This window comes from Nicotiana sylvestris, chromosome 9, assembly GCF_000393655.2.
Source record: "Nicotiana sylvestris chromosome 9, ASM39365v2, whole genome shotgun sequence".
Taxonomy (NCBI): Eukaryota; Viridiplantae; Streptophyta; class Magnoliopsida; order Solanales; family Solanaceae; genus Nicotiana; species Nicotiana sylvestris.
In genome coordinates, this window is record NC_091065.1 from 182,067,851 (window position 1) to 182,093,998 (window position 26,148).

Here is a 26,148-nt window from a genome sequence, read left to right on the forward strand (position 1 = left end):
GTATTTTTAAAAATTTATTTAATCATAGAAAAAATTTCTTAATTGTTTGAACACATTATTTCTAAATATTGTAGTAATATTTTTACTGTCATTTTTGTTCTTTACATAATATTTTAAAAAACAAAAAAATAATCTCATCCCAAATTCAAATAATTCTTATCATTCTATTTTCTAAAATGGACCGCATTTTAAAAAAATTATGCTATGCATTCAAACTCAAACTAACTGCACTCGATTCAGATATTAATCATAGAAAAATATTTTCGTAATTGTTTGAACATATCTAAATGTTGTAATAATATTTTCACTGTTATTTTATTTCTTTACATAAATTTTCTTTCTTTTTTAGTTTTAAGATACAAATTTAATTTTTGTAAAATTACCTATATTAGAAATTTATTTTGTCATTTAAAAATTTTATTTTTTATTATTGTTTTATTTTCATAAGTAAGACTTCAATTTCCTGGTATTATCCATAATTTGAACATTCGCATCATAGTTTTAAGAACTTTCTAATCTCAAATTCAAATAGCCTTTTATTTTAATTTCTAATAATTTAACATAATTTTGCTATTTTTTAATTTAATATATAGTCTTATTACATTTTATGTGTCTTTTCATTAACTTGTAAATTTATTTAATATCATTATCAACTACTTTTCTTTAATAATATAAGATAAATATATAATTTTTTTAATTATGAAATAAATATTTATTTTGTTTTAAAAACATTGCTCGAAAATTTTAAATTATTTAAAATTTAATAATATTTTTAAGTATTGCATATTTATTTTATTTTATTTTCTAAACTTATGATTTATAAATATCCTTACATTATCTCAAATTTATTTTTATTGTTCAATTTTTTTAGTTTTTTACTTTAACTATTAGACTTGAGTTATGTGGACTTATATTATGCCTTTTCTTAGTATAATATAAAAAACTTTCTCATCTGAAATTTAAATAAGTTTGACCCTTTTTATTATGATAAAAAATCTGAATTTTTATTTTTTCTCTATTTATTCGTTATTTTTTATTTTATATTATTCAATACCTTATATTATTACATTGTCATATGAATATTTATTAGCATGTTTGAATTTAGTATTTATTTTTGCCACACTCATTCTAATATAATATAGATAAAAATTTAAAAACTTTCTCATCTCCAATTCAAATAATTTTTATCATTCTATTTTTTTAACGACCATATTTTTAAAATATTATGTTATGCTTTCAAATTTAAACTAACTGAACTTAATTCAAATATAATCATAGAAAAATATTTTTCTTAACTGTTCGAACACATTATAACTAAATGTTGTAGTAATATTTACGTATAAAATATTCGTTTGCACGATTTATCAATATTAATATGAATTTATTATTCTTGTTATTAAAATATCTTTTGTTGATTATTTAATTTTTCTCTTACCTTATAAATAATTTGTATACTTTATGTAAGATCTTATTTTGCTGCTTGAAATTATTTAATTTTTAAACTCAATAAATCCTTAATATCTTAAGTAAATTTTAGTTTTATTCTATATTTTAACTTACTCCAAAGTATAAATAGTTATAGGTTATCTCAATTTTTGTCTTTATATATTTTTATTTTTTTATTATAGTTTTTAATTAATTTTTCACCTCCATATTTCTAGCTAATATAGAAAAAAATCTATGAGTAGATCAATATATAGATATAGATATAGATATAGATATAGATACAAATATACATAATTATAGATTAGATTTGCCTAAGATCTATTTAGATTATGTATAAGATTCATTAAACTACTTCCATTAATTATGTTTTTATATATAATTTCTAATTATTAATGTTGTAATTTTTCTATTACTTTATAAATAATTTGTATACTTTATGTAAGATCTTATTTTGCTGCTTGAAATTATTTAATTTTTAAACTCAATAAATCCTTACTATCTTAAGTAAATTTTAGTTTTATTCTATAATTTAACTTACTCCAAAGTATAAATAGTTATAGGTTATCTCAATTTATGTCTTTATATATTTTTATTTTTTTATTATAGTTTTTAATTAATTTTTCACCTCAATATTTCTAGGTAATATAGAAAAAAATCTATGAGTAGATCAATATATAAATATAAATATAGATATAGATATAGATACAAATATACATAATTATAGATTAGATTTGCCTAAGATCTATTTAGATTATGTATAAGATTCATTAAACTACTTCCATTAATTATGTTTTTATATATAATTTCTAATTATTAATGTTGTAATTTTTCTATTACTTTATAAATAATTTGTATACTTTATGTAAGATCTTATTATGCTGCTTGAAATTATTTAATTTTTAAACTCAATAAATCCTTACTATCTTAAGTAAATTTTAGTTTTATTCTATAATTTAACTTACTCCAAAGTATAAATAGTTATAGGTTATCTCAATTTATGTCTTTATATATTTTTATTTTTTTATTATAGTTGTTAATTAATTTTTCACCTCCATATTTCTAGCTAATATAGAAAAAAAATCTATGAGTAGATCAATATATAAATATAAATATAGATATAGATATAGATACAAATATACATAATTATAGATTAGATTTGCCTAAGATCTATTTAGATTATGTATAAGATTCATTAAACTACTTCCATTAATTATGTTTTTATATATAATTTCTAATTATTAATGTTGTCCTAAAATTGCCAAGTGGTTTCCATTTAGCTTGCCACTTGACTTAACCACAATGCATACTACTCTCCTTTTAATATAATATAGATTAGTGAAACTAGTTGCCTAAATAAAGAAATCAGACAATATATATATTACAACATGTTAAATTAAATACATAATTTCCACGGTCAAAATATATAAATTAAATCTATATGAATTAATTAGATTTACCGTCTCTATATTTGTTGGATTAGGTATCTATATATCGTCATTTTGCTATTACTTTTACAAAATAATACATCTATTTTCTGATATTTGCATCAAGATACTGTACTGTTGTTTATGTTTTAACAACCTGATTATAACTATCAAAACGTTGCTAGTGAAAGAAGAGGATGAGCAGCTTAAAATAAAGATTTCAGATTTGCTTCATCGTCATCATCATCCAAATTTACCAAAGCTATTGACTTTGTTGCCCTCTGTTTACTTGTTCAAGAAATTCATAACCACACTTTGTACCATTAATAAATAATATATATAATCTCGTAGACACCAATCCTATTATTTGGTGTAACTATAATAATCTCACCCAAGATTGAACTTTTTTTTTAGTAAAGCCGCCTTGTGGTGGGAGGGGGTTTGGCTTTGATCCTCAACAACCTAACCCTTCCATATACATAACATACATACATATAAACATACAAGGCGGACATAGGGATTTTATGTTACGGGAGCACAACATTCTGTTCAATCAGTACTCCTAAAGGTTTTTAGCATTAAGGGCGCTAAATGATTTAAATTAACCATTTTCAAAGTATACACAAATACATATACATATACAAGATTTCTACCAGAGTTTACGGGGTCCGGTGATCCCTCAACATAAGCCATAGGTCCGCCTCTGCATATATATATATATATATATATATATATATATATATATATATATATATATATATATATATATATATATATTAACAAGTTACGGCAGGTTGCTTGACTTAATTTTCAAATCACTAATTACATTTTGTATGGTCGATTACATGTTGTTATCTTTTAGGTGACTTAATAGTATAAAAATTCTTTTGGACTATCAATGTTTAGAAGTTAAATTCCATAAATTAAAGAGTTTAAGGAGAGTGTAACGAACTTTTACATTATTGGGTCACGTTTACCTATTACATGTAACGTATTTTATTTTCAAAATTTCAAATCACACATTTTAAAAAGGTTTATCTGTAGATATTTTTTGTTTAAATATGGTAGTATACAGAATTGCTTTCGCTAACTGTGTATATACTTCCTTCGTTTCAAATTAGATGATGTATTTTTCTTTTTGGTCTGTTCCAAAATAAATGACACATTTCTAAATTTGAAAATAATTCAACTTTAAACTCTTCATTTTACCCATTTTACTCTTAATGAGAAGCTTTTAGAACCACAAAAATATTATGGCCCCACAAAACTTTTACCCCTAAAGCTTTTAAGGCCACAAGATTTAAAAGTTTTCTTTTTTTTAACTCCGTGCCGAGTCAAACTACCCTATCTAAATTGAAACGGAGTGAGTGAGTAATATATTTAAATCCTAAATTAAATACAGCTCTTCTACGTTTGTTCCATTCATCCACCACTCACTCTTGTACAAATGGATAACACCAATCCAATTGTTTTTAACTAATTATAATCTCACCCAACATTTGAACCTTATAAATACAGCTCTCCAATGTTTATTTCCATCACACTAAACTAAACACACACCACTACACAAGCTATCAAGAACCATATACTTCTCTAATCCTCTCCCCCCCCCAACCCCCCCCCCCACCCACCCACCACAAAAGTTAAATAAAAAGAAAAATGTGTAGAAAAGAGATAACTACAAAAAGAAACTTCAATGTAAAGATGAGCAAGAGTGAAGTGGTGGCAGCAGTTTTGCCAATACAAGAGCATTGGTTACCACTGTCCAATCTTGACTTGCTCTTGCCTCCATTGGATGTTGGAGTTATTTTCTGTTATCAAAATCCCATTTCAGTGACAACAAAACTAGAATTTGGTTCAATGGTTAGAATTCTCAAATCTTCTTTGGCTGAAACATTAGTTATTTACTATGCATTTGCTGGTGAGATAGTTCAGAACTTAGGTGGAGAACCTGAGGTTCTTTGCAACAATAGTGGAGTCAATTTCACAGAAGCTTTTGCTGATGTTGAGCTCAAGGATATTAACTTTTATAATCCAGATGAGAGTATAGAGGGAAAACTTGTTCCAAAGAAGAAGCACGGTGTACTAGCTGTTCAGGTACTGTGTCTTAATGCAAAATTTCTACCCTTTTTTTTTCATGCACGTGACCTCTTAATATCCCAACTTAACAAAGAAGAAAAAAGACAACTCGATCCATTAAGCTCCTATTATATGAGCACGATTCGAGAAAAGATCGGACCATCATTGAGTCTACTGGTGTGGCCGATCTAGAGTACGGCGAACGGGTTCACAAGAACCGAGCAGTTTTTGCTCAGATCCTATTTATATATTAAGAAGTTCACCACATATCTATAAATATTTTGATTGTTAACCTAGTTATTACTGTAAATTTAATTAAAGTTGAAGTAGGAATCCATAAATTTTAAATCTTGAATTCACCTTTGGTCTACTGTACGTAGTTTTAACAGGGGCGGATTTAGGAGGGTGGAAGGGTGTTCACCCGAACCTCTTTCGCCGGAAAATTACACTGTATATATAATGCAAAATTCAGTTTGTACCTCTATATATTATATTATGAATTTGAAACAACCCAAAAACATATCTCAATGGTCAAGGGATTCAACATATTTGTTAGGTTGCTAGTCAAATCCCACTAGCCATAGTTTCTTCTAATTTTTTTAACTATTTTCTTTTTTGAACTCCCTTAGCGGAAATCTTGCCTCCGCCACTAAGTCTTACCTTCCATTTCTACAAGACATCGCTTCCACGGCTTGGACAGTGATCTTCTGGTCACTTACCTTTGCTTCACGATCCCCTTCCAACTTCCCAATTGTGCATGGAACTTCCCAATCATTTTAATAGATATGAATCTATTTTTTTTAATTTTGCCAAAAAAAATTATCCATTCCATATTTGGAAACAATTTACTTTTATAACTTATACCACATAAATATATGCGCCTCATTTTATATCACAAAATAGGTTTACATAAATAAAAGCAGAGGAAATATGTTTAACCAGTAGGATCATAGGAATATGAAAAACTTCATCGTTTAATACAACCTAAAAAAAATCTAGTTTATATTTATATATGAATAATTATATCGTTTGCATATCTAAATTAGTCCAAAAGAAGGCGCCAGTATTTTAGCTTTATCACTATATTAGATTCAATTTGTGACACTTATGTGATATTTCTTTTCTCATCTTCAATTCTTAGAAATATTTTATATGAAAGAATTCATAGATTTTCCTCCCATTTTCGGAAGGCAATATACGGTTTTACAAAATTAGACAACACTTGCCTCTGAAGCCCTTGTTCTTAATTTACTTGGGGCCAATCCAGCACGTAAGTTACGGTTTACGTAAATTCAGTATTTTTTTTTGTTTTGATCTTGTATATATATTAAAAAATTCAACAAATATATTTAAATATTTAATTAAACACAATTATTATGGTATATTGACTTGAATTCGTTATTAAGAAAACATAAACTTCAACTCCTGGATCCGCCTCCATTTTGGTCGATAGACATTTCTGTATAATACATTCTCACTTCTCACCCCAATGAGAATGGAGTAAAACTAAAAGATTATATCTCAACGCTACCGTTACTTTATCCAAATTTATTTTGCTGGTGAACGATAAGTATAAGAAAGAAAGAAAAGGACTTCGATATATATAGAAACTAAATTAAATTATATGCAGTCGTTTTACCCATTCTTTGTTTTTCTTTCGTGAGAACGTCTTGTCTATTCATATACACCAAGTTGACACGTAAAAGAATTCCTCGTATCCAATTGAATATTTTTATTTGAATTTTTCTCTCTCGTGATGATCAAACTAAGTTAATTAATTATCTAGCCATAGTAAGTTAGTTATTTGTTAAGTTACCAATACAACTTACTATAAACTTGTATTGGTAATTATATTTAAGTAACTTGACAGTGAAAGAAAACTTTTACCCTTTTGGTGTACAAAATTTAAGTCTTTGAATATGTGTCAGTTACATATCTAACCTATATGTAATACTCCCTCCGTCCCATTTTATGTGATATTTTTAAACGATGACGATGACAACAACAACAACAAAAAATTCGGTGAAGTTTCACTTGTGGGGTTTGGGAGAATAGTGTATACGCAATTCTTACTCCTCTGTTGAGAAAATAGAGACGTTTCCAGTAGACTCTGGGCTCCATGTGATACCTTTAAACGAGCCGCGGATTTTTAATGTGTCTTTTGATCTTAATCAATTTAATTACCTTTTGTCCTCTTTCCTCTTGTTTTATTTTATTTCTTGCAGTTTTACTCAATGTTTCACTGCAGGTTACACAACTTAAATGTGGAGGACTAGTTGTGGGTTGCACATTTGATCATCGAGTTGCTGATGCATATTCAGCCAACTTGTTTCTTGTATCATGGTCTGAATTAGCTCAATCCAAACCACTCTCTCAGCTCCCATCTTTCCGTCGATCGTTCCTTTTTCCTCGACGTCCTGGTTACTACGATGACTCAATCGATGGCCTGTACGTACCAATACCAACCCTACCATCAGTAAAACCCGAAACCCTTAACCCTAACGATCTAGCCATAAGTAGAATTTACTATATCACGGGGGAGAAAATGGGTCACCTTCAAGCACTAGCCAATCGTGACCAAAAAAGCACGAAATTCCAGAGGTCTAAACTTGAATCATTCAGCGCTTACCTGTGGAAAACTATTGCATGTGGAAGTAAAGAAACATCAAATTCCAAGAATTTCAGGTTTGGTATCGTTGTTGATGGTAGGGCTAGATTAAGTAATGGAGATGATAATCAAGAAAAATTACTAAAAGGGTATTTTGGTAATGTTCTCTCAATCCCATTTGGAAACAAGAAAATTGAGGAGCTAAAAGAGAAGCCGTTGAGTTGGGTAGCAAATTCAATTCATGAGTTTATAGAAAAAGCAGTAACACGCGAACATTTCCTTGGATTGATAGATTGGGTTGAGGCCCATCGTCCTGAACAGGCCGTGGCGAAAATATACGCCACGGACGATGATGGACCCGCTGTGGTAGTGTCATCAGGGCAACAATTTCCAGCCAGAGAGATAGATTTCGGATGGGGTGAGCCAGTCTTCTGGTCGTATCATTTTCCATGGGCGGGAAAATCAGGATATGTGATGCCAATGCCAAGTCCTAAAGGAAATGGAGATTGGATTGTTTATATGCATTTGATGAAATGGCAATTGGAACTAATTGAGACTTCTGCATCCCATGTGGTCAAGCCTGTGACTGCAAATTATCTCAACTTAATGTGATTTTAGTATATTGTAATCAACTTTATATACGTGTGATATAGCCTTTGGATGTTCTCGTCATGTAAAAGTTGTATCTAATGTGAAATAAATAAAAATGAATATGAAAGAGCTCGGAAAATAAGCAAAATTATGAAATTCGCATATTCCGTGCGGGTTGCTAAAAAATGTACTCATATTACATTTTCCCTTAGAGTTGAATAAAAAGAAAATTCCGACAAGCTTCTAATATATATATTGATTGAGTCTATTTATAATAGGTTTCTAGTGTTATGCTATGTTGGAAATAGTAACCTCTGTATTGTGTAATTTTGGTGATTAATGGAAGGGTAACGCCACCACAAGGCGTGATTATATTTTTTTTTTTTTAAATAATGGTGAGATATCCATGAGATTAGCTATCTCACCTTTTATATGGGATAGTTAATCTCACTATTCTAGTGCAAAAGTTATCTCGAGATTAGCTAATACCCCAAACCAAACATAAACGTGGGATAAAGTTAATTCCAAATTCTATCCCGGATTATTATTCTTAGCCCATATAACAAACGACCCCTAAATATGTAAGTGTCTAGGACTCTAGGTTCATATATGTGTTTTTAATTATTCTAAGTGTATCTAAACCTATCATGTCGGGCCAGCCCACTCTCAACCTGGTTCAACTCGGTTCAGGTCGGTCCGTTAAAGGGGTGGGACAGATTGGTGAGGGTCAGGGATTTAGCCGGACGGGGGTGGGTCTTTTTTGGTAACCGGTGCCCCGTAACCCGATAAGCTCGGCAACCCACCACCGGATTGTCCAACCCGGTTACTGTTATGCAAATTTTATTTTTTTTAAATCGTGCCAACTGTCAAATTCAAAAATGACTGTTGGGCAACGATCATTTTTATATTTTTGGCCATTTCGGCCTACCCCTTAAGAAAATAGCCCCCCCCCTCCACCCCTAACAATTGATAATTTACATTTTTAACCTTTTATAAATTATAAATAGCCCTCCATCTTCTTTATTTTTTCTCATAATTTGTGTAACGACCAGGTCGGTTGTTTCATAAGTTACAGTCCCGTTTCCCCCATTTCTGCTTCTTTAAGTGTTGTTCAGCTATATTTTATCATATCGTGTTGGTTGTTATTGGTTCGGAGTGATCTTGGAGTGAAATGAGACACTTAGTCTCTAGTTTAGAAGTTTAAGTTGGAAAAGTCAACCGGATATTGACTTATGAGTAGAATGTCTCGGATGTGAATTCTGACAGTTTGGATAACTTCGTTAGGTGATTTTGGACTTAGGAGCGTGTTCGGAATGTATTTTGGGGGTTCGTGATAGTTTTAGGCTTGAATTGGCGAAATTGGAAATTTGGAGTTTCTGATCGGCAGTGAAAATCTTGATATTGGGGTCAGAATGGAATTCCGGAAATTGAAGTAGGTCTGTTGTGTCATTTGTGACATATGTGCAAAATTTCAGGTCATTCAGATGTTGTTCAATAGGTTTTTGTATCGTTTGCGAAATTCGGAAGTTTGGAAACCCTTAGGCTTGAATCTGAGGGTAATTTGGTGTTTTGATATTGTTTTGAGTGTTCCGAAGATTGGTATAAATTTGAATGATGATATGTGACTTGTTGGTATTTTAGGATGGGGCCCCGAGGGCCTCAGGATGAATTCGGAATGTTGTCGGAAAGATTGGACTTGAATTTGAGCAGTTGAAGCTGCTGCTTCTGTCATATCCGCACCTGCGGATTGGGAGGCCGCTGGTGCGTGAGCAAGGCTGCAGATGCGGAAGATTGGGAACTCAGGCAAAGCCGTACGTGCGCACTAAGGACCGCAAATGTGAGTATGGACCGCAGAAGCGGAATTCTCAGGTTTTAAGTGAAAATCGCACCTGCATTAGTTTATTCGCAGGTGCGGCATCACAGAATCGACTTGGAGATCGCAGGTGCGAAAATCGCTGGGCAGAAACTATATCAGCATCACTTCGCGAATTTCAGTCTTTTATCCACAATAGTTGGTCGAGTTGGAGCTTGGGGATTGCGATTTCAAGGGAGAATTTAAGTGTTTTCAGTGAGGTAAGCTACTTGGATCTTGTATCTTGTGTTTAAGGAAATTATTCCATTGTTAAATCATGATTTTAGTGGGAAATTTAGAGAAGAAATTGGGAGATTAGGGCATGAAATTGAAGAGTTTAAATTGGGAATTTGATGGGCCATTTGAGGTCCGATTTTGATGATCTTTGTATGTATAGACTCATTAGAGGATAAGGATTCTAGTATTGTGATTTTTATCGAATTCCGAGACGTGGGCCTGAGGGGTCGGGTTTGGCCAATTTCAGGATTTTGAGTTTAATTTGATAATTTTCACGTGGGCTTTGTTCCTTTGGCATGTATTGATAATATGATTCTGAGTTTGTTCGAGAGGCAAGGGCATTGCGGAGTAGATTTTTGTCCGGTTCGAGGTAAGTAACGATTGTAAATCTAGACCTGAGGGTATGAAACCCCAGAATTTCGTACTATTTTGATAAATGAAGTGACGCACATGCTAGGTGACATGCATGTAGGCGTTCACCGGTAGGGATTGTGACTTGGTCCGTCCCGTTGCAACTGAAGAGTTGCATATTTTGATAAACTTTATATGAAATCTATGTGTTTAGAAATGTTTCTGTTAGCTTGGGTTGAATGCCATGTTTGGGGCATTGTGCCGTGTTGTTTGGACCCTCAGGGATATTTTACTACTATCCTCACACTGTTTTGATTCGAAAGCATATCCTCAGTCATGATTTTTACCTTTTTATCGTTTGATTCCGTTCCATTACTCTACCTTCAAATATATGAATATTGTTTGGGCTGAGTTCCCTGATTTTTATCATTGGAATGCCCGAGTGGCTGTGAGGTTGATGACTGAGAGAGGCCGAGGGCGGATGGTGAGGATTATATATTTATGGATCGGGCTTCATGCATATACATATAAATACATATATATATATATATATATATATATATATATATATATATATATATATATACATATATATATATATATATATATATATATATATATATATATATATATATATATATATATATATATATATATATATATATATATGTTTATATGTATGTATGTATGTATGTATGTATGTATGTATATGGATCAGGCTGCACGCCACAGCGATATGTTGGATCGGGCTGCACGCCGCAACGATATAGTGCTTGGGTATATGAGTGTATATATATATATATATATATATATATATATATATATATATGGGTCAGGCTGCACGCCACAGCGATATGTTGGATCGGGCTGCATGCCGCAACGATATAGCGCTTGGGCTGTAGGAGCCCTTCCGGAGTCTGCACACCCGGAGTGAGCATAGTCGACTATATATTATGGATAGGGTTGTACACCACATCAGTTATTGTGAGATATCTATTGAGGGGGAGTGCTGAGTATGAGTGTTGATTGATGAGAGTTGAGTCACGAGTGACTGAGAGGCTTGCTCGAGGGGCTATATATATGAGGGATAATTTGCCTGGGGGGCTTGTTTTATGAAATTACTATTTTCACTCTTCTTTTATACTAAGCCTCTATTGAAAAATGTTGGACAAATATTCTTAAATAACTTTCATGGAAACTGGATATTTACGAGATGCTCGGAAATTGAACTACTGATTTGACTTGTTATTTCCATTGAGATTCTATTCTATACTATGTATATAATTTAAGTGCTCGTTACTTCACTCAACCTTTATTTATAATTGCTACTTACTGAATTAGCGTATTCACGTTACTCCCTGCACCTTGTGTGCAGATCTAGGTGCCAGGGCATCCAAGTGAGAGCTGATCTTTGCCTTTAGAGTATTTTTCAGAGATAGTAAGGTAGTTGCACGGTGTCCGCATCCCTGCCTTTCTCCTTTCTATCCTTAATATATTTCAGTCTTAGCTTGTATTTAGTAGACAGTATCAGACTGTATTTTAGTGGCTCATGACTAGTGACACCAGGATCGGGCAGTGGTTGATGTATTTGCATATTTGTTTTCCGCTTATTTTGACATATTAAGATGAACGATTTGTGATCACATTTGATTAGAAAATGAATTTACAAAAGACCTTTATGTTATTAGTGTTAAATCGGTTGGCCTAGTATTGCGATAGGCGCCATTACGACCGGAGTGTTGGAGTCGTGACAAGCTGGTATCAGAGCCTAGGTTACATAGATCTCACAAGTCATGATCCGGTTAGTAGAGTCTCGCAGATCGGTACGGAGACGTCTGTACTTATCCTCGGGAGGCTGTAGAACCTTTAGGAAAAGCTTCACATTCTTGAAATTCCTGTCGTGCGAATCTGTTGATTCTAGTACTAAACTTTTGTTATTCTATTCTCTCACAGATGGTAAGGACATGTGCTACCAGTCAGGACAGACGAACACCAGTTGGGGCCACTAGAAGTCAAGGTCACGTCCGAGTCTGTGATAGGGGCAGGGGTGTAGCCCGCACAGAATTAGGGTAGCACCGGCAGATCCACCAACCGCCCCAATTCATGATCAAGTCCCAGTTGTGGACGCTCCAGCAGGACCAGCACAGGCACCGACTGTGCTGATTGTTATTCCATGCCTTTAGGAGGCCCTAGCCCAGATTCTATTAGTGTGCACTGGCCTAGCTCAGGCGATCTCAGTTGCTACGGCCGCAACTACTTCTCAAGCTTGGGGAGGCACTCAAAATCCCGCTGCTCACACACCTGAGCAGGTTGTGCGGGGACTTTAGACATCAGAGGCATCTCCAGCCCAGCCAGTTGCACCCGCTCAGGATTATTTAGTACCAATTATGCCTGACGTTGAGCAGCGTCGATTGGAGAGGTTTGGTAGACTTCAGCCTCTGACTTTTAGTAGTTCAGAGGGCGAGGATGTCCAGGGTTTCTTGGACAAGTGTTAGAGGATGCTTCGGACCGTAGGTTTGGAGACCAGTGGGGGTCTCGTTCACTACTTTCCAGTTTTCAGGAGTTGCCTTTACTTGGTGGGAGGCTTATTGAGAGGCGTAGGCCTGCTGATGCAGTGCCCCTTACCTGGCAGCAGTTCTCCGCTCTTTTTTGGAGAAATGTGTGCCACAGTCTCGGAGAAAAGAGCTGCACCGGCAGTTCGAGCAATTGCGTCAGGATGATATGGCTGTGATGCAGTATGAGATGAGATTTTCACAGCTAGATCGTCATGTTGTTTGGTTGATTCCTACAGATTGAGAGAGGATTAGGTGGTTCGTGGATGGCCTCACATACAAGCTTCGGATTCTCATGACCAGAGAGAAGGTGTCAGGTGCTACTTTTGAGTAGGTTGTTGATATTGCCCGAGAGATTGAGTCAGTTTGTCACTAGGAGTGAAATGAAAGGGAGGCCAAGAGGTCTCGGGGATCTGGTAGTTTTGGAGGTGTTCCTTCGAGAGGTCAATTTTAGTACGGCAGAGTCCGTCCATTCATACATGCTCAATCAGCTCGCCCAGTTCATCGTGGGTCATCATCGGGCCATGGTTATCATAGTTCTCATTAGGGCCATTCATCACTTAGTGCCCTTCCTACCCAAAGTTTGTCCCGTGCTCCATCAGTTCTGGGACTCTTCCATGCCAGGTTCTTGTACTGGTCATCCCAGTGCTAGAGGTTCCCTTCAGTACCCGTCCCCCGCACACGGGAGTTGTTATGAGTGTGGAGAGTTTGGGCATATGAGGAGATAGTGTCCTCGTCTTCTTGGGGTCCATCTCAGCAGATGAGTCAGCCCTCGACTTCAGCTCTAGTTACTTCATCACCTACCCAGGCAACTAGGGCTGGGGGTCAGTCAGGTAGGGGTCTCCCTAGAGGGGGAGGTCGATCAGGTGGTGGTCACGCTCGTTTCTATGCATTCCCTGCTAGACCAGATGTTATTGCTTCAGATGCTATGATTATAGGTATTGTCTTTGTTTGCCACAAAGATGCCTCTATGTTATTTGATCCTGGTTCCACTTTTTCATATGTGTCATTATATTTTGCTCGTTATTTGGATACGCCCCGTGAGTCTCTTATTTCATCTGTTCGTATATCTACTCCAGTGGGCGATACTATTTTGTGGACCGCATATATCGATCATGTATGGTGACTATTAGAGGTTTGGAGACCCGAGTGGACCTCTAATGCTTTGTATGGTTTATTTTGATGTGATATTAGGCATGGATTGGCTATCTCCATGTCGTACTATTTTGGACTGTCATGTTAAGATAGTGACGTTGGCTATGCTGGGTATGCTACAGATTGAGTGGTGAGGTTCGACTGATTTTGTTCCTATTAGAGTGATTTCATTTCTGAAGGCCCAGCAGGATGGTGGGAAAGGGTTGTCTTTCTTACTTGGCTTTTGTAAGGGATGTCAGTGCAAAGACTCCTAGTATCGACTTTGTTCCAGTAGTGAGGAACTTTCCAGATGTGTTTCTTGCAGACCTGTCGAGCATGCCCCCGGATAGGGATATCAACTTCGGTACTGATTTGGTGCCGGATACTCAGCCCATTTTTATTCCACCGTATCGTATGGCATCGGCGGAGTTGAAGGAACAGCTTCAGGAACTTCTTGATAAGGGGTTTATTTGGCCTAGAGTGTCTCTTTGGGGTGCGCCTATTCTATTTGTGAAGAAGAAGGATGGAACGATGAGGATGTGCATTGATTACAGGCTGTTGCATAAAATTACAATCAAGAACAAGTATCATCTGCCTCGTATTGATGGTTTATTTGACCAGCTTCAAGGAGCAAGGGTGTTCTCCAAGATTGATCTCCGATCAGGGTATCACTAGTTGAAGATCAGGGACTTGAATATTCTTAAAACCACTTTCAGGACCCGATATGGTTATTATGAGTTTCTCTTTTGGGCTGACCAATGCCCCAGCAGTGTTCATGCATTTGATGAACACCGTGTTTCATCCTTATCTTGACTCGTTTGTCATTTTATTCATTGATGATATTCTGGTGTATTTGCATAGTTAAGAGGAGAATGTGGAGCATTTGAGAGTGGTATTGCAGCGTTTGAGAGAGGAGAAGCTTTATGCAAAGTTCTCTAAGTGTGAGTTTTGGCTTAGTTCAGTGGCTTTCTTGGGACATGTAGTGTCCAGTGAGGGTATTCAGGTTGATCCGAAGAAGATAGAGGCAGTTCAGAGTTGGCCCAGGCCGTCCTCAGCCATAGAGATTCATAGCTTTCTTGGTTTGGTGGGTTATTATCAACGGTTCGTTCATGGATTTTCATCTATTGCATCACCCTTCACCAAATTGACACAGAAGGGTGATACATTTTGGTGGTCAGATGAGTGTGAGGCGAGCTTCCAGAAGCTCAAGGCTACCTTGACCACAGATCTAGTGTTAGTTTTGCCATCAGCTTCAGGTTCATATACAGTATATTGCGATGCTTCTAGAGTTGGCATTAGGTGTGTGTTGATGTAGGGGGTAAGAGTGATTGCTTATGCTTCTCGTCAGTTGAAGGCCCATGAGAAGAACTACCATGTTCATGGTTTAGAGTTGGCTGCCATTGTTCACGCGTTGAAGATTTGGAGGCATTATCTCTGTGGTGTATCTTGTGAGGTATTTACTAATCATCGTAGCCTCTAGCACTTGTTCAAGCAGACGGATCTCAATTTGAGCCAATGGAGATGGTTGGAGCTGCTAAAGGATTATGATATCACTATCTTGTACCATCCGAGGAAGGCTAATGTAGTGGACAATGCCTTGAGTAGGAAGGCGGTGAGTATGAGCAGTTTGGCGTATATTTCGGTTGGGGAGAGACCTCTTACAATTGATGTTCAGGCCTTGGCCAATCGGTTTGTGATGTTGGATATTTCCGAGCCCATTCGGATCTTAGCTTGTGTGGTTTCTCGGTATTCCTTGTTTGATCACATTAGAGAGCGCCAGTATGATGATCCTCATTTGCTTGTCCTCAAGGACAGAGTTCAGCACGTCGATGCCAGAGATGTGACTATTGGTGATGATGGAGTATTAAATATGTAGGGCCGGATATGTGTGCCCGATATGTATGGGCTTTGGGAGTTGATTCTAGATGAGGCTTATAGCTCGCGATATTCCATCCATCTAGGTGTTGCGAAGATGTATTAGGATTTGAGACAGTACTACTGGTGGAGGAGGATGAAGAAAGATATAGTGGGATTTGTAGCTCGATGTCTCAATTGTCAGCAGGTGAAATACGAGCATCAGAAATCTAGTGGCTTACTTCAGTAAATGGATATTCTGGAGTGGAAGTGGGAGAGGATCACCATGGATTTCGTAGTTGGACTCTCACAGACTTTGAGGAAGTTTGATTCTATTTGGGTGATTGTGGATCGGTTGACCAAGTCTGCACACTTCATTCTTGTGTGTACTACCTATTCTTCATAGCGGTTAGCAGTGATATATATCCGAGGGATTGTTTGCCTGGATGGAGTTCTAATTTCCATCATTTCAGATAGAGGTACTCAGTTCACATCACAGTTTTAGAGATACGTGCATCGAGAGTTGGCTACTCAGGTTGAGATGAGCACAGCTTTTCACCCTTAGACGGACGGGCAGTCCGAGCGCATTATTCAGATATTTAAGGACATGTTGCGCGCTTGTGTCATTGATTTTGGGGGCTCATGGGACCAATTTTTACCGCTCACGGAGTTTTCATATAATAACAGTTATCAGTCGAGTATTCAGATGACTCCATATGAGGCTTTATATGGGAGACAATGTAGATCTCCAATAGGTTAGTTTGAGGCGGGCGAGGCCAGGCTATTGGGTACAAACTTGGTGCAGGATGCTTTGGACAAAGTGAAAGTGATTCAGGAGCGGCTTCGTACAGCAGCTGAGACAAAAGAGTTAGGCTGACAAGAAGGTTCATGATGTGTCCTACATGGTTGGGGAGAAGTTTCTACTGAAGGTTTCACCCATGTAGGGTGTTATGAGATTTGGGAAGAAGGGTCAATTGAGTCATCGGTTCATTGGGACTTTTGAGGTGCTTCAGAGGATTGGGGACGTGGCTTATGAGCTTGCTTTACCACCTAGCTTGCCGAGTGTGCATCCGGTATTTTATGGTTCTATGCTCCGAAAGTATATTGGCGATCCGTCACATGTTTTGGATTTCAGCACGATTCAGTTAGACGATGATTTCGCTTACGATGTGGAGCCAGTGACTATTTTGGAGCAGCATGTCTGAACATTGAGATCAACGGATATAGCTTTAGTGAAAGTGCAGTGGAGAGGCCGGCCCATGGAGGAGGCTACTTGGGAAACCGAGCGGGTGATGCGGAGCAGATATCCTCACTTGTTTGAGGCTTCAGGTATATTTCTTGACTCGTTCGAGAACGAACGTTTGTTTAAGTGGGGGAGGATGTAACGACCCGACCGGACGTTTCATGAGTTACAGACTCGTTTCCTCTGTTTCTACTTCTTTATATGTTGTTCAGCTATATTTCATCATATCGTGTTGGTTGTTCTGTGTTCGGAGTGGTCTTGGAGTGAAATGAGACACTTAGTCTCTAGTTCAGAAGTTTAAGTTGGAAAAGACAACTGGATGTTGACTTATGAGTAGAAGGTCTTAGATGTGAATTTTGACGGTTCGGATAGCTTCGTTAGGTGATTTTGGACTTGGGAGTGTGTTCGGAATGTATTTTAGAGGTCCGTGATTGGTTTAGGCTTGATTGGTGAAATTAAAAATTTGGAGTTTCCGGCCGGCAGTGGAAATCTTGATATTGGGGTCGGAATGGAATTCCAGATATTGGAGTAGGTCCATTGTGTCATTTGTGACGTGCGTGCAAAATTTTAGGTCATTCGGATGAGGTTCGATAGGTTTTTGTATCGTTTGCGGAATTCGGATGTTTGGAAATCCTTAGTCTTGAATCTGAGGGTGATTTGGTGTTTTGATGTTGTTTTGAGTGTTCCGGAGGTTTGTATAAGTTTGAATGATGATATGTCACTTGTTGGTATTTTTGGTTGGGGCCTTGGGATGAATCCGGAAGGTTGTTGGAAAGATTGGACTTGAATTTGAGCAGCTGAAGCTGCTGCTTCTGTCATATCAGCACCTACGGATTGGGAACAGTAGGTGCGAGGGCAAGGCTGCAGATGCGGAAGATGTGGAACTCAGGCAAAGCCGCAGGTGCGCACTAAGGACCACACCTACGGGACGGCAGATGTGGGTATGGACCACAGAAGCGGAATTCTCAGGGTTTAAGTGAAAACTACAATGCGATGGTTTTTCCGCAGGTGTGGCATCGCAGAACCAACTTGGAGACCGTAGGTGCGGAAATCGTTGGTCAGAAACTATATAAGCATCACACTATATAAGCATCACTTCGCGAATTTCAGTCTTTTATCCACCATTTCTGGTCGGGTTGGAGCTTGGGATTGCGATTTCAATGGAGAATTTAAGTGTTTTCAGTGAGGTAAGCTACTTGGACCTTGTATCTGGTGTTTATGGCAATTATTCCATTGTTAAATCATGTTTTAGTGGGAAAATTAGAGAATAAATCGGGAGATTTGGGCTTGAAATTGGAGAGTTTAAATTGGGGATTTGAGGGGGCATTTGAGGTCTGATTTCGATGATCTTGGTATGTATAGACTCTTGAGAGGATAAGGATTCTAGTGTTGTAATTTTTATCAGATTCCGAGATGAGGGCTCGGGGGTCGGGTTTGCCATTTTCGGGATTTTGATTTTAATTTGATAATTTTTGTGTGGGCTTTGTTCCTTTGGCATGTATTGATGTTATGATTCTGATTTCGGATAGATTCGGGGCGATTTGAGGCCGAGTCGAGAGGCAAGGACATTGCGGAGTTGATTTTCTTCCGATTCGAGGTAAGAAATGATTGTAAATCTAGACCTGAGGGTATGAAACCCCAGAATTTCGTACTATTTTGATAAATGAGGTGACGCACATGCTAGGTGACGGGTGTATGGGCATGCACCGGTAGGGATTGTGACTTGGTCCATCCCGTGGCAACTGTATAGTTGCATATTTTGATAAACTCTATATGAAATCTATGTGTTTTGAAATGATTCTATTAACTTGGGTTGAATACCATGTTTGGGGCCTTGTGCCGTACTGTTTGGACCCTCAGGGGTATTTTACTACTATCCTCACACTATTTTGATTCGAAAGAATATCCTCAGTCATGATTTTTACCTGTTTATCGTTTGATTCCATTTCATTACTCTACTTTTAAATATACAAATATTGTTTGGGCTGAGTTCCCTGATTTTTTCACTCGAATGCCCGAGTGGCTGTGAGGTTGATGACTGATAGAGGTCGAGGGCCGGATGATGAGGATTATATATTTATGGATTAGGCTACATACTGCAGCTGTAGGAGCCCCTCCGGAGTCTGCACACTCCTAGTGAGCAAAGTCGACTATATATTATGGACCGGGTTGTATGCCGCATCGATTATTGCGAGATATCTATTGAGCAGGAGTGCTGAGTATGAGTGCTGATTTATGAGAGTTGAGTCACGAGTGACTGAGAGGCTTGCCCGAGGGGCTATATATATGAGTGATACTTTGCCCGAGGGGCTTGTTTTATGTAATTACTATTTTCACTCTTCTTTTATATTGAGCCTCTATTGAAAAATATTGAACAAATATTTTTAAATAACTTTCATTGAAACTGGAGTTTTATGAGATGCTCGAAAATTGAATTACTTATTTGACTTGTTATTTCCATTGAGATTCTATTCTATACTACGTATATGATTTAAATGCTCGCCACTGCACTCAGCCTTTATTTATAATTATTACTTACTGAGTTGGTATACTCACGTTACTCCATGCACTTTGTGTGCAGATCCAGGTGCCAGAGCATCCGAGTGAGAGATGATCTTTGCCTTCACAATATTTTCCGGAGATAGAAAGGTAGTTGCATGGCGTCCGCAACCCTGCCTTTCTCCTTCCTATCCTTAGTATTATATATTTCAGTCTTAGCTTGTATTGAGTAGACATTATCACACTGTATTTTAGTGGCTCATGACTATTGACATCAGAATCTGCCAGTGGTTGATGTATTTGCATATTTGTTTTTCGCTTATTTTGACATATTTGTGATCATATTTGATTAGAAAATGAATTTGCAAAAGACCTTTATGTTATTAGTGTTATATCGGCTGGCCTAGTACTGCGATAAGCACCATCACGACCGGGGCAATTTCGGTCATGACAATTTGCTCTCTTGCTACTCTAATTCTCTCTTGATAAAATTGCTAATTACTCTCCAGTTCTCAATTATTATTTCAAGTTACTTTAGCCACTACAAATTTATAATTATCAAGTATTCATGTGAAATATCATCAAATATTAATTGAACTGTGATATCAAATTTAGTGCGGTATCCGAACTCCCGGTACACTCGTTCCATCACTTTTTCTTCTTTGGTGTTTATTTTTATTTTATATTTAGAATTATTAATTTAATTTACATAATGAATATCTTTAGAGCAGCCAAAAAAATGTGCACTAGTAGGGGTGGTAGTAGTAAGAGTAAAAATCCTAAAAGATCAAGAGGTGGTAAGTGAAGAAGGTAGGTCTCCCCTCCCTATTAAGAAGAATTGAAGACTAAGAAGTAAGTGTTGGCAATTTATAGAAAGACTAGAAGAAGATAAAAAAATATGTAAGATGTCATATTTGTAAGGACCCAAAAGGTCATCACTTGTTTTACAAGTGAATTCTGTGATCCGAGACCTTAAAAACCTTTGTTTGTCAAAGCTCGATTTGAGTGTACAGTCCGGGCACGTTTCCCGGAATTTGAGGTTTAATTCATAGTTGTTGATGTTATTTTGATGATTTGACTGCGCGAGCAAGTACGTATGATATTTTTAGGCTTGTGTGCATGTTTGGTTGGGAGACCCGAGGGCTCGGATGAGTTTTGGATAGGCCTCGGAGTGCATTTAGACTTAGAGAAAATAGTTGCAGGTTGCAGGTCTGGTGCTGGCCTCTGATCTCGCAATTGCGAGATCAGGTGATTGCAAATGCGAGGCCTGTGAACTTGGGAATTGCGAGGGGCTATTCGCAAATGTGAAGTAAGCCCTGATAAGCATTGCTCGCAATTGCGAAAACCCAAGAAATCCCCAATCGTCGCAAATGCGACAATCCTTTCGCAAATGCAAGTTCGCAATTGTGAACATCGATCGCAAATGCGAGGATAGTAGGTCCTGAAGGGGTTCGCAATTGCGAACCCTGGTCATAATTGCGACATCTACGACCTGCTAAATCCTAACTTAGCTGAAAATTTCCATTTTTCAAACTCTTTCAAAACATAAACTCTCTTGGGCGATTTTTCAAAGAAAAGTTCTTCTCCATATCAATTGTAAGTCATTTCTAACTCGTTTTTCTTTAATCTTTAACATCTTTTCACATGATTTCATTTCAAAATCAAAGGTTTTCATGGCGAGAATTGGGTGTTTTGGGTAGAACTTAGGTTTTTCAAATTTTGGGGATTTGGACCTCGATTTGAGGTCCGATTTCAAAATAAATTATATATTTGGGTTTGTGGATTAATGGATAATCGGGTTTTGGTTTGAACCTCGAGTTTTGACCATGTGGGCCTGGGGTTGATTTTTGACTTTTTGGGGAAATCTTTATAAAACCTATTTTCATGCATTAGAATTGATTCATTTAGCATTTATTGATATCGTTAAGAAAATTGTGGTTAGATACAAGTGAATTGGTGGTGGAAACAAGAGGTAAAGCAGTAGTTGAGGCTTAAATTGTGTTCGTGGCATCGAGGTAAGTGTTTGGTCTAACCTTAGCTTGAGGAATTAGGAGTTGGGTCTTATTTGCTATGTGTTAATTGTGGAATATGACGTATAGGCATCGTGACGAGTATCTATACGTCGGTGTCAAACATGCCTGTGAGTCTCGTATAGTAATTGTTGTGACTCCGTTGTGATTTATTCATGCTTAATATGTTGATTATCATTGTTAGTTCCCTTTCCGGGATGTTGTTATTATACTCTTGTTCCCTTGTTGGTATTCTTTTATGATTGATGTTGATTTGTAAATGGAATCGGGTGGCACGCCGCCACGGATATATATAAAATGGGATCGGGTTGCACGCCTACAACAAGACATATGAAATGAGAGCGGCTTGCACGCCTGCAACAAGATATATGAATGGGAGTGGGTTGCATACCTGCAACAAGACATATGAAATGGGAGCAGGTTGCACGCCTGTAACAAGATATATGAAATGGGAGCGGACTGCACGCCTGCAAAAAGATATATGAAATGGGAGCGGGTTGCACACCTGCAACAAGATAAATAAAATGGGAGCGGGTTGCACGCGCTGCAACCAGACATATGTAATGGGAACGGGTTTCACGCTTGCAACAAGACATATGAAATGGGAGAAGATTGCACGCATGCAACAAGATATATGAAATGGTATCGGGTTGCATGCCTACAACAAGAAAGAAATGAAAGTGAATACTGTGTTTGTTTTTCTTATTCTAGTTAGCAATCAAATTTTTGTTTCTTTACATTCAGCTTTGGTATTTTGTTATTATCTGATACTTCCTGTAGCATGCTTTCCCCTTCCTATCTTTAACTGAAAATATCTACTTTTATTTTCTGCTATATATGATTTAATTGCACAGGTTTATTTGGTAGTCTTGTACTAGCCTCGTCACTACTTCGCCGAGATTAGGCTAGACACTTACCAACACATGGGGTCGGTTGTGCTGATACTACACTCTACACTGTGTGTAGATCCCGGTGCTGCAGCGTTTGACCGCAGTGAGGTTGGTTCCTTCAGTCCAACAAGTGACCCGAGGTAGTCCTGCAGGTGTCCACAGGCCTTTGATCTCGTTCTATCAATTCCTTCTATTTTTACTTATTCATATACAGATTTGTGTATTTCCATTCAGACTTTCTTTGTAGCATTCATAGATAGTCCGTGACTTTGTGATACCAAATTCTGGGTAGTGTTGTATTCCGGATTCATGGATCAATATTTGGTAAACTATTAAGTTTTCATCTTCCGCATTTCTGGTTATTTAATGTATTTCGTTGTTTGATCACCCATTACATTGAACTGTTGAAAGGGCTTAATAAAAAGGGTAATGAATTTATAACACTCGGCTTGCCTAGTTTTCACGAGTAGGCGCCATCACGGCTCCCTAGGGTGGAAAATCTGGGTCGTCACAAGTTGGTATCAGAGCTCTAGGTTACTTAGGTCTCACAATTCATGGACAAACTTAGTAGAGCCTGAAGGATCGATACAGAGACGTCTGTATTTATCCCCCATAGGATACAAAGTTAGGAAAAACTTCACATCTATTCTTCCCTGTCGTGCGATTTTGCTCTCTTACTACTAAATTGAACTCTCTACTCTTGTTCTTTCACGGATGGCAAAACCACGTACCGCTTCATCAGCCGAGTAGCATCTTAGGCCGGTAATGGATCAACTACATCTTCAGATGCCTTGTGGAGATTGGACAAGTTCACCAAGCTCTTCACTACTACTTTCAGCGGTGCATCTTCTGAGGATCCCCAGGATTATTTAGACAGTTGTCATGAGGTTATCAGGAACATGGGGATAGTGGAGACCAATGGGGTCGACTTTGCTTCTTTTCGGTTGTCTGGATCCGCCAAGACTTGGTGGAGAGATTATTGTTTGGCTAGACCAGCTAGGTCACCAGATTTGACTTGGGATCAGTTCTCTCAGCTATTTCTGGAGAGGTTTCTTCCTATAACTCAGAGGGAGAACTATTAGAGGCAGTTTGAGCGTCTCCAGCAGGATTCTATGACTATCACTCAGTACGAGACCAGATTCATTGACTTGGCCCATCATGCTCTTATCGTACTTCCTACCGAGAGAGAGGAAGAAGATTCATTGAGGGACTCACTTAGCCGATTCGATTGCAAATGGCTAAGGAGACTGGGAGCGAGATTTCTTTTCAGGATGTGGCCAATATGGCCAGGAGAGTTGAGATGGTTCTATCATAAGGGGGTGGTCAGGGGTCTGACATGAGGCCTCGTCATTCAGGCAGATTTAGTGGTGCCTCATCTGGAGAAAGGAATTATTTTGGTAAAGGCCATCCATTTATGCCTTTTCAGTCAGTGCTCTCGGTTTCTCACGGTGCTTTAGGTGGGCGTGGTCCTCATACACAGTATTATGATCAATCGTCCTACAGTGCACCGCCAGCCCCTGTTAGTGCACCTCCGCTACAGAGTTTTCAGAGTAGGTATTCAGGTCGTCAGGGTCAGCAGTCTCAGCAGCCGAGGGCTTGTTTTACTTGTGGCAACACGAGGCATATCGCTAGATTTTTCCCTCAAGCACCGAGCAGCTCTCAACATCAGGGTTCCCGTACCATGGTTCTGGTACCGAGTGTTCCACAACTCGCTCAGCCATCTAGAGGTAGAGGTAGAGGTGGAGGTAGAGGTGATAGAGGTAGAGCTCAGGCCGCTAGAGGTAGAGGTGTTAAAGGTAGAGCTCAGGCCGCTAGAGGTAGAGGCCAGCCAGCAGGAGGCCATCCTAGAGATGTAGTTCAGAGTGGTGGGGCCCAGCCCCGATATTATGCTCTTCCAGCTAGGTCTAAGGCTGAGGCTGAGGCTTCCGATGTAGTTATCACATGTATTGTTCTTATTTGTACTAAAGATACTTCAGTTCTATTTGATCCAGGATCTACATACTCCTATGTGTCATCTTATATTGCACCGTATCTAGTCATGCTTAGTGATTCTTTGAATGCTCCTGTATATGTGTCTACACCGGTGGGTGTTTCTATTGTGATAGATCGTGTCCATCGTTTATGTATAGTTGTGATTGGGAGTCTTGAAACCCGAGTAGATCTGTTACTTCTGAATATGGTTAATTTTGATGTCATATTAGGGATATACTAGTTATCACCTTACCACGCTATCTTGGACTCTCATGCCAAGACTGTGACCTTAGTGTCACGACTTGGATTTCCCGCACTCGAGAGTCATGATGGCGCCTACTGGTAAAAGCTAGGCAAGCCAACCATTTGAACAAATTACCTTTTTTCATTTTTAGTCCTTTAACAAATGTGAATCAACAGTTAATAAATAGTGGAATTTAAACAAGCGGAAGATGGTCTACAAATACTACAAACAAGGTCCAAAAAATAAATGTAACATTGTTTCTTAATTACATAAATGAAATGGGAAGAAAGGATAGAGGTAGATGCCAGGGACTGCGGATCCTTGCAGAACTACCTCGGATCTCCGTATAGATTGAAGGCAGCCACCCAAGCTAAGGTCCAAAAGCTGTTACGCCGGGATCTGCACACAGTGCAGAGTGTAGTATCAGTCCAACCGGCTCCATGTGCTAGTAAGTGTCTAGCCTAACCTCGATGAAGTAGTGACGAGGCTTGGACCAGACTACCAAACAAACATGTGCAGTTAAATCATATACAGCAGAAAATAAAAGCAGGAATATACAATTTAGAATGGGAGGGGGAAAACATACTGTGGGGAAACATTAAATGATAATAGAAAGACAGCAGGTAAATACAAGGAACACCATAACTCAAGTATCAACAAAGATTAAAAATCACACAAGTGCACAGCATCACCCTTCGTACTTTTACTCTCGTCCTCACCATAAGAATCAATATATAATTTATTTTGAAATCGGACCTCAAATCAAGGTCCAAATCCCCAAAATTTGAAAACACTAGGTTGTACCCAAAACACCCAATTTCTCCCATGAAAACCTTTGATTTTGAGTTGAAATTATGAGAAAAAATGTTTAAGATAGATGAAAACAAGTTAGAAATGACTTACAACGATTTGGAAGAGTACTTGTCTTTGAAAAATAAAAGTGTTTTGGTTTTGAAAGGGTTAGAAAAATGGAAGATTTTCGGCTAAGTTATAAATTTGCAGGTCGCAAATGTCGCAATTGCGACCAGGGTTCGCAATTACGAATCCTTCAGAAGTCTGTTATTCTCGCATTTGTGACAAAAGTTCGCAATTGCAATGAGGGAGTCGCATTTTTGACAAAGGGAATTGCTGGGCCATTTCGCA

The 26,148-nt window shown here is 37.6% G+C and overlaps 1 protein-coding gene across 1 annotated transcript; it reads left to right on the forward strand.

Moving 5' to 3' along the window:
* The first annotated feature begins 4,495 nt into the window (after nt 1-4,495).
* On the forward strand, nt 4,496-8,525 carry LOC104231954 (coniferyl alcohol acyltransferase-like). Its single transcript, XM_009785037.2, has 2 exons — nt 4,496-4,967; nt 7,198-8,525. Exons 1-2 carry the CDS (start codon nt 4,530-4,532, stop codon nt 8,167-8,169), a joined length of 1,410 nt encoding a protein of 469 aa, XP_009783339.1. The 5' UTR covers nt 4,496-4,529; the 3' UTR covers nt 8,170-8,525.
* Nucleotides 8,526-26,148: the final 17,623 nt, after the last annotated feature.